General features: G+C 33.4%; 1 protein-coding gene across 1 annotated transcript in view; it reads left to right on the top strand.

Moving 5' to 3' along the window:
- TMPRSS15 (transmembrane protease, serine 15) overlaps positions 1 to 9885 on the top strand; it is a 159154-nt gene that overhangs the window by 41600 nt on the left and 107669 nt on the right. Inside the window, exons 4-5 of the mRNA XM_011984889.1 lie at positions 2366 to 2517; positions 6534 to 6569. Coding sequence (XP_011840279.1) covers positions 2366 to 2517; positions 6534 to 6569 — 188 coding nt within the window. The remainder of the gene's footprint in view (positions 1 to 2365; positions 2518 to 6533; positions 6570 to 9885) is intronic.

Genomic DNA, 9885 nt, shown 5'->3' with positions numbered 1-9885 from the left:
GTAATTACCTTCTGTTCATGTAAGTATGGAATAGGGGCTGACAGTTGTATGCTTGTTAGAATTTTCAAAATTTCCATTAACAGAATGCATGACTAAAAGTGCCTTCAAAATAAGTGTTCATCGGCCAGGCATGGTGGCTCACGCCTGTAATCCCAGCACTTTGGGAGGCCAAGGCGGGTGGATCACGAGGTCAGGAGATCGAGACCATCCTGGCCAACATGGTGAAACCCCATCTCTATTAAAAATACAAAAAATTAGCTGGGCAAGGTGGTGGGCGCCTGTAGTCCCAGCTACTTGGGAGGCTGAGGCAGGAGAATGGTGGGAACCCGGGAGGCAGAGGTTGTAGTGAACCGAGATCGTGCCACTGCACTCCATCCTGGCCACAGAGAGACTCCGTCTCAAAAAGAAAAAAGTGTTTATCTGACATCACAAGAAATCTAGAGGTTTTAAAGGAGGTTAATTCAGTAGTACAATAACAATGACAATGACATAGTCAGGGCTTTGGGTACTTTCCTTCTTCTACTACACTATCTTTGGCTTATCAACCATGGCCTGACTCATGGTCTCAACGTAGATGTGGCAGTTTCAGCAAATTATGTGGACCTAATAATGTTCAACAATGAAGGGTAGTAATCTACTATAAGCTGTTCTTTCATTAAATATAAAAAAGTTTTCCAGAAGTTTCCGTAAGTCTTCCCTTCAGATTCTGTTGACCAGGGCCAGGTCATACACCTGTGAATAAAACCATGTTTGGTATAAAGAATGGTTAAAGAAGATGTCACCTTTCCTAAGAAAATGGAGGCTTATTCTCCAGTAGAATTAGGGGTTAGCCATCCAGGACATGTGTGGAAGAGTAGATGAAGGTAGTGTCTGTGACAAAATGTATCATTTACCAAGGACAACAGTGATTTCATGTATGGGTAAGTTTGGGAAACCCTGAACTGAACAGTTACTAGGGAACCTTCTCATTTACAAGATTTGGTTACTATATTTTAAGCAAATGATTAGAAAGTTATACCTTCTAACATTTTAAATAATTTATTTAATACATGTGAATTATAAAAATATTATATCTTGTTCATTTTAAAAATGAAAGACCAGCTACCTGGAAATGAATCACTGTAAAACTGAATAGTGCCATGGACGCAAAGAAGGAATATGCTCCCCCTAGTGGAGATGCTGATCTACTGTGATCTTTCAGGAATATTCTGGTTCTATATCCAGTCAGGGAAGAAAAAATAACATTTATTGTAGGCTCTATTAGGATAGATAGATGGACAGATAAATAAAGCACTCTACTGGACTTGAGAAAATCCTTCATGAAGCTCATAAACTTACATATATCACAGAATACATAACTCCCATGATTCGAAACCAGTAAACATATCATGTAAAATTTAGTTTTCCCTAGTCTATCTCTTAAGGAACCAAGTATACACTGAGTGCCCAGAGTTTACTGAGGGGTATAGAATAAATATCAGAGCTATAGTTTGTATCCTAAGTGGTCATACTCTAAAATAACAGTATATGGCAAATAGAAATGTAAGCAGGAGTGCAAAAATCTCCCAAGAATCCCTATTCACCAAAAATTTATTCTTTTTTCTTTTTCTTTACACTGAAAAAAGTTACCTTTTAAAGTGCATAGTACAGAGCAGGGGATAAAATAAAGGGGGAAGATGATTAGGGCTATATTGCTGAACTCTAATGCTATGTTTGGAAATCATGTAGGCTAGACCATCCCAACTCATGGAACTGAGATTGAATTTCTTGTGAGTCCCTAATAGACCCAGATATCCTTGTTTTCTTTCTATCCCTTGAAATCAGGGCATAGTTTGATATTTTATAATAAGCAAAATAGAGAAGAAGAGGCAGACATAGATTAGTTGCCATAAGCTTGCTATCAGGCCTTTTAAAACTATGTAGAAAAATTTTCTTTGAAACCAGTGAAAGTACTTTAGATTTCCCCCAACTTAGAAATTATCCATGAAAAACTACAAATCCATACCCTTCTTTTCTCCAAACAGTAAAATCAGAGTAAGTGCCAAGAGACCACGTGATTTTAACACAAGGATTTCAGGAACATCCTGGCCTGGGGATGAGTGCTCGAACGTGGAACTCAGAAAACTCAGATTTCAATTTTTCATCTACTTTGGAGTTTCTCTTCCCAAAAAAACATTTAGTCTTTCAACCAGTTTTTCTTTCCCTCATGAAATAAAGATAATATTTGAAGTAGCCTATCTTACACACGTACAATGAGAATTAGCAAGATGATTATAGAGAATTTCAAAGACATTTAACATGAATTGAACACAAATCAGTTGAAGACGGCTGACTTTTTCCTCTTATATCATCTTTTGCTTTGCAGAAATGGCAGCATTATAGTCACATTTGAACTTTTCTTTGCCCAGTGGGTGTCAGATGAAAATGTAAAAGAAGAACTGATTCAAGGCGTTGAAGCAAATAAATCCAGCCAACTGGTCACTTTCCATATTGATTTGAACAGCGTTGATATCCTAGGTATCTGTGAACATTATTTGATTTCTTTGAATCATTAAGCTATGAAATTAAAATTCTAGCAATATACCAGGGAGGAAGTGGAATCATGCTTGACCTTAGGAACATGTCTTATTGCCTGAGGTGACACATTTACATGAGAAAAGTAAAATCTGAAGAAACCATATTTGAAGAAACTTAACAATGAGAAAAAGTTTATAAAATATCAAATACCAAGGAGATTCTGACAGTGTTGGCATGCATAGAAGCTTGTGGGTCTTATGCATTCTTTGCACTGGTCAAGCACACCCTAACTTCAGGAACTCTTTCTAGACATTGTTAGATTGTAAAATCCGGTGGCAAAGTCCGATCTCTAATTGAGAAGCTAAAAAAAGAAGAAAAAAGTAGAGTCAATGAGTTTGATCCTTTCCAGTTACTTATTTATAAAAATTAAATATTTATTTTAAAATGATAAATAATTTTAACGTAAGAATAAACCAAAAAAGAAGAAATATGGAACATCAAAAATAACAAAAATATGTTTATAAATGCTTAGATTGTTCCAAATTTTCCATTCTAACTATCCTTCTTTCAATTCAATTCAACAAACACAGTGTCCTTATTGAGTACTGTTGAGAACAGTAGTAATTTGCCAAGGTCATCTAGATTCAATCCCTTACTCGTAAACCTTGGGACTAAATACATTTTGGAATTCAGAAGTGTTTGGATGTTAGAAAGTTAGCCAATACATAAATAGCTACACTGAGGGGAATAAAGAGAAACTCTAAATAGCCTAACTATTCAACGAGTTCAACTAGTTTTGCTACAAAATGAGATCAGTCAGTATATTTGCCTCTAAATCAAATACAAAAAAAAAAAAAATGCAGGAGTTTTGTTTGTTTAATTTGTAATAGTAGATATGAGATTGTGGATCTCTAGGTGCTTCTCTTCAGAGCGTTGTTTCATCAAGTATAGTTTCGTTTTTCACTGAGTCTCCTGCAACATCCTGCAGCTCCTGTTCAGCAAGAAGATAAATTCTTAGTCCTTCCTCTACCAATGGTTTGGACCCATGTCACAGCTGTTTGAGCAGAGACTGTCAATTTTGAATCTTTGATTCAGATGAGCTGAAAACTACTACTGGCTCTTATTAGCTAGAACAGGGGGTTTACCTATCAACATTTTTGCTCTCCACATTAATCCTCTTATGTGATGCCATTACTATCCCCAAATCAGGGAGAAGACCAAAACACAGATACTTTTGGTAAATGGCCTTTTCCACACAGTCATTTAGACTTAGGCATTCTGACCTCTGTGGTCTGATCCTGATGTCTGTGCTCTTAACCTTTATACCAGTTTGTTTGTAATGTTTTTATCTTTGAACAATTTTAATTGATTGTTTTCATGGTCATTTTTCTTTTTTGACATGGAAAAATAAATATTTTCATTTTTTATTTTTTAACTTTTAAGTTCAGGGTACATGTACAGGTTTGTTATATAGGTAAACTTGTATCATGAGAGTTTCTTGTATAGATTATTTTATCACCCAGTTATTAAGCCTAGTACCCATTACTTATTTCTCCTCATTCTCTGCCTTCTCCCACCCCCCATCCCAATAGGCCCCAAAGTTGTCATCTTACTGTCTCTATTTGAAAGTGCATTGGTTTCTGATAGCCTGTTCTGGCAAGCGAATTGACAGATATGCTGAAACTTATTTTCATAATTTCCTATATTTGGATCATCTGAGGAAATAGAGTTTGTGATTTTTAAAATTATATGTTTATTCAATGAAACCATATCCTTTGAGTTAATTTAGAATTAGTATCACAAGCATAATAAACTGTATTACAACATCAGCCCAAGAATATTCTCAAGTAAAAGTTACATTTAATTTGTTGAATTGTGTTAAACATATTTATAAACACGGTACCAAGGTTAATTATAGGTATTTCAGTTTAATATCCATTTGTATCATGTGAATTTTCAAATTTATAAAGTTTTAAAATTAGTTAAGAATTACATAGATATCTTGAATTTTTGTATAATACACTGTCAAACGTAATAAAAATTAAACCATATTCTTATGAAAAGTCACATAAATTTTATTTTATCTTCAGTGTCAACACTCTACCATGTATCATTTACAAAACTTCAATAGGTTTTATAGAACCAACACAATTCAAAAATGATGAAATGCTGAAATAAACTAGTTAGTAGAAAAGAATATACTTCTTAACCCACTTATCATCAATATAGTTTTGAATAAAAACAAATTCACCACATGATGATTTTTCATGAAATATACTTTGATTTCCTTTATATCTTGCATAGGTGAGTCTATACTTTTAAAACTATTAAACATGTTAAAGTTTGAAGAAAATTGCCAGCTTTTGTCTTTTATGTGCAAAGCACTTTTTACTTATATACCACTTAGTTCCAAGGAAATATTAATTATGTGAAAGATTGTTTTGCAATTGTTACCTTCATATGTTTTAGTGTAAAACAAGGGGTTCTAGGTATGCCAAGATTGGTGCATCATGTTATATTAGTTGGCTAAAATGTAAATTATTCTATGTAACTATGATTAATAAATAGATATCTTTCTTAGAAAAAAATAAAGCAAGCTTTTTGCATAAGTAAGTTGTATAGAGAGAATATGCAGACTCTGGAAATTTATCAAATGTATTGCAACCAAATAACAAATAGGAAGATTTAGCATGGGAGAGTATAAAATAGGAACTCCAAAGGATCAGATGTCCTTTGAATTAATATTCAAGTTGTACTCAATGTTTTGTAATGTATTTATATCATAAACCCATGTGTCAAATCAACTTGACTTTATTCCAGCATCTTTGGAGAATTTCTCTACAGTAAGCCCTGCAACAACTTCAGGTCAGTGTTTATGGCACTTTTAAAAATATAACTTAGGGATCATCAAACTCTATGACCTAGGAAAATATACATTTTTTTTCTTGCAGCTATTTCTGAGGCATTTAGTCTTCATATCAAGCTATAAGAAGCTTATATTGGTTAGGAATAACATAGTTCGTAATATTATAATGTTCCTAATGCCTCATCACTTATGCCAAGGATATACATTTCCAATTTCAATGTTCCTTTCATATTTTAAAATTTATATACATATATATGAGAGACATATGAGTGTGTGTGTGTGTGTGTGTGTGTAAAATGTCTCCATAAACAGCTCCAATCGTGGTGCCTTGGTGATGAAGCTATGGCACTTGTGAGGTCACTAAGGGGTGAGATAAAGAAAGATCACTTTCAGAGTATATTTCACTTTGGAAAGGAGAATCCAGGCTTTATGTTAACTACTCTATTCCAGCATTTTCTTCACCCCATCTCTCGAACTACAATTACAAAACTTCATAGTTATAAAACTATGAAGATACTACTTTTGGTATAATAATCATGACCATTTTTATAATAGTTGAAGTCTTATTTTTTAAGTCATCCTCTTTAGCCCAGGTACTATATTTTACAAACATTACCTATTTCAATTATTAGAGTGATTTTGTACAGAGGTCATAATATTTTTCTATTTGAAAGAATACATTAAATAATAAGTAACATGCCCAGGGTCACACAGCTACTAAGTGTTAAACTCAGAAATCAAAAGCAGTTCCTTCTGATTCCAAAGCCCATGGTCTAAGCATATCCCATGCTTCTCTTTCATACACCATCAACTTAACTTGGAACATTTATGTCTATGGTCATTATGAGATTAATGAATACTTGTATTTAGTTATTGATCATTGAATAACTTTGTCTTCTTTAGTTAGAAAATAAAAGATGAGTTAAAAATCTAAAAACCTCTACTCTACAACTCTAAAAACATCAAAGACACAAAAGATTTATTCTTAAATCCAAATACAAATGACATACTTCTAAATGAATAAACACTAATAATTCATAATAACTTTTAAAATTCTTAGGTTAATTATTATACAGAATGCATATACAATAAATCCCTGGTAATTACTTTAAAATATGTAATAATTATTTTAATATAATTTATTTTTCAGGCAAACTAACAACCACCAGTCATCTGGCAACTCCAGGTCAGTTTTAATAATATTTTTTTTTTGAAAGAAAGTTTTCACTTACATTTTATTTTAGGCCCCTGAGAAGTCTATGATGCCTTAGCAATAAATATTGCACCTATTTTATAGACAAGGAACCAAGAGCATAAAAGTTTGCAGTTTTAGCCCTGGATTTCACCAAAGTAAACAATATATTTAAGGCTAATGCCTGAGTTGTCAGATTTCACTTTTATCCTCTGTCTATTATTAACATAACTGTGATTATCTATTGATAAGAATGTCACCCATAGGATCAAAAAGTTTTCAACTAAGGAAGCAGATTTTATCAGATATTATGATTTTTTTTCCCTTTGATTATTCTCTCTGCATACAAGTTAGACATGCTTGCTTTCTCCTGTTAACACAGTACTTGTGGCCAAAGCAGAACCAAAGTAGCCTTGGATTCATTCATTCAAGAATTTTAAGTATCTACTTTGTGTCCACTCTCAGTATGTATCTTTGATGTGCCAATTTCTCTGCATTTCTAGGAATTGTCTGCTGTGCTTCTGTCTGTCAATCAACTAAAATACCTTCTCTGGTCCTGACTTAATCTTCATATAAAATGTCCTGGGTGCATCACTAATCCCTTTAAGCAAATTAAATAAAGGCAATATTGTAGATCTTCATATAGCTCCCAACAATACCACTACCATGTTATACTATTAAAATTTACATAAATATTGTATACATAGAGGGAAAACATTTGTAAAATTATAAAAGCCATTCTTAGCAAGGATAAAGAATTCTTGCATAAAAATTGTTGGTGTAATATTTGAAAAGCAAAGCAATACATAAATCAATCAAAATGCTTTAGGAAACAAGCCGTCACAATTCTAAAACCCATGAAGATCTATTATGATAGCATAAGCCTGTCTGCAGTTGTGTTAGGTTATATCCAAACAGCAGCACAACATATTGACAAAAAAAAAAAAAAAAAAGCCTGCCACTGAGCCCACATTCCTGTCTCTAATGTGGAAAATTATTTACAGCCTCTCAAATCCTCTCCCAACACACTTTGAACAAATGCTTTTGGGATTGATAATGGCTAATTCTTTTGCTTTCAAAGTAAACTGAATAAGTAAGATAAATATATTTTGAAAACTACGTTCCTAAAACCTTGAAAGTCAGTAACAAGTATCCAAATTAAGGCCATTTTTCTATTTGTTTAGAGGTTCATCAAATGATTAATTCAAAGTCGTTAGGGCCCTCTTAGTTGTATAAAATGTCCTAATAGTAATATGTAGAATGTATTAGGTAGAAATAGTGTTTTAAATAAAGCAAGAAAGCACTGGACTTAAAAGAAGGTTTTCTCCTTTACTATTCTGAAGACATACCTCTTAAAAATGTAAAGAATTGGCTGAAACATCTGACCAATTTCCTCTGAGCAAAGAAGGAAATGATGAATGAGGGGTCAGAGAGCATGAGAAAGTGTGCCAGCCATATTTTTCTCTCCTGGTCAGTGGAGCAGAAATCTTCTTTTTCTATATGTAAACACAGAAATGGGGGGCAGTGTACACTTAACTCTGTCTTTCACATTTTGTATAATTGATAGTCAAAATAAAGATCAAAATGTAACATAAATTCTCAATCACTAAAAAGACATGGGTGAATTCACGCATTACCTAATTTCAACAATATGTATATGTATGTGGCAAGCTATCTAGCCTATTTGAACTTTATAAATTATCTGAAAAGTAGATTCAAATACATTTCTTAGAGGATGATCATGAGAATGGAAAGAGAGATAATACAGATACCCACTGTACCGTGGTCAGTATGGTGACTCCCACAAAGGAGCAGGAGGAACACCACCAATATTAGACCCCTACTCCTTCCCCCTTCTGAGTTTGATGAAACAGAATCGAACAAAACAACTATTTGGATACTTTATTTAAAAGATTCACAAAAAACCCTAAATTTAAAACAAGATTATTATACTGGGTAATGCTCATTTTGATCTGAACTTTTATTTCTCCAAAAACACTTTGTTTCTAAACATTTCCTGTTATCAGAGACTGTATTGGATTACCTTAATCAATTCTCAAAGTATTATTATAAGGTAAGTAGGTGGTGAAATGTCATATTCTTTTTCTTTTAAGTGAATCCGTATACTACATGAGTGCCCAATCATCCTTGCCGTTTATTCTTCTCATATGGCAAGATACTATGTATTTATAGAGGGGAATGAGGCAATTAAACGTGAAAACTGCATTTTCCAAGCAGTAATTTATTATGAATATGACTTTCAGGGATTTTAAGTTTATTCTCATTTTTACATGCCTGGAAGGCAGAGTTTGAGAAAAATCAACAGATGCATGCATCATATACCTGATATTAGTACTGTTATAAATTCTGCCAAAGACAATTTTTTGTGATAATGGTACAAAGTTCATGAGGATTATGCTCTATCATTCAACTGCTTTTGTTGCCAATGACCTGTCAGTTTTACTAACCCAGTTAGAACATTAGCGGCGAAGGACTGGAAGTGAGGTGACATTACACAGATTAATTTCCGGAGCGCTACAGAGTGCCTAGAGCGGGTGTTTTGGCAATTGCTCCCATGTTTGAGGGATTTCTAGACGACAGCTTGTTCTAGTCCTATGTTACTTACTGTGTAGGCAATAGCTGCAGAAAACAAAAGTTTCACTATCAGGGTCTTTCTCAGTCTCATAAAGTATGTAATCTTGCTACCAGTCCACTGTGTGAAAGAGTTTGAGGACTGAAGAAAAAGAATAATTGGTTGATTTAGTGAAAAACATGAAATTGGGCCAAAACAACCTAAGGTAGAATGATGTTCCCCGATTTAATTACTTTAAGACTGAGATGCAGAGATTTTATCTGATACCAAATGTATGGTGACTTTAAGAATTGCTCTTTTTTTACACTTGAGAAAACAACATTTATCTATTACTAAGCACTCTCCTCTGACTTAAGACATTCCTACTCACATGGTACCAAGACTACTAAAGAATCTTTCTACCAATAATTTCATTTGGATTGAAAAGCCACAGTCTTGCTTACAATAAAATTTAAAGAAAACCTAAATTTGTTCTATACAGTAAATGAGAATTTCTATAAATTGATATCTATTTTCCAATATAGCACAGTGAAATAAAACTGGTCTCTAAAGGCAAACATTCATGGATGAAGATTCTGCTTCTCCTATGGAGTAAGCTATCAGGATCTTGGGCTTAATTTGTCTTAACCAGTTTTGGCCACCAAGTACTATTATCCCTTTTCAAACTGTAGGGACAATAAAAATCTTTGATTTCCAAACTATGGTTTCAATTTATCA

The sequence above is a fragment of the Mandrillus leucophaeus genome, unplaced genomic scaffold, assembly GCF_000951045.1.
Source record: "Mandrillus leucophaeus isolate KB7577 unplaced genomic scaffold, Mleu.le_1.0 Scaffold275, whole genome shotgun sequence".
In the NCBI taxonomy this organism is placed as follows: Eukaryota; Metazoa; Chordata; class Mammalia; order Primates; family Cercopithecidae; genus Mandrillus; species Mandrillus leucophaeus.
Note: the sequence above shows the minus strand (reverse complement) of the source record. Positions and strands in the feature narration are given on the sequence as shown.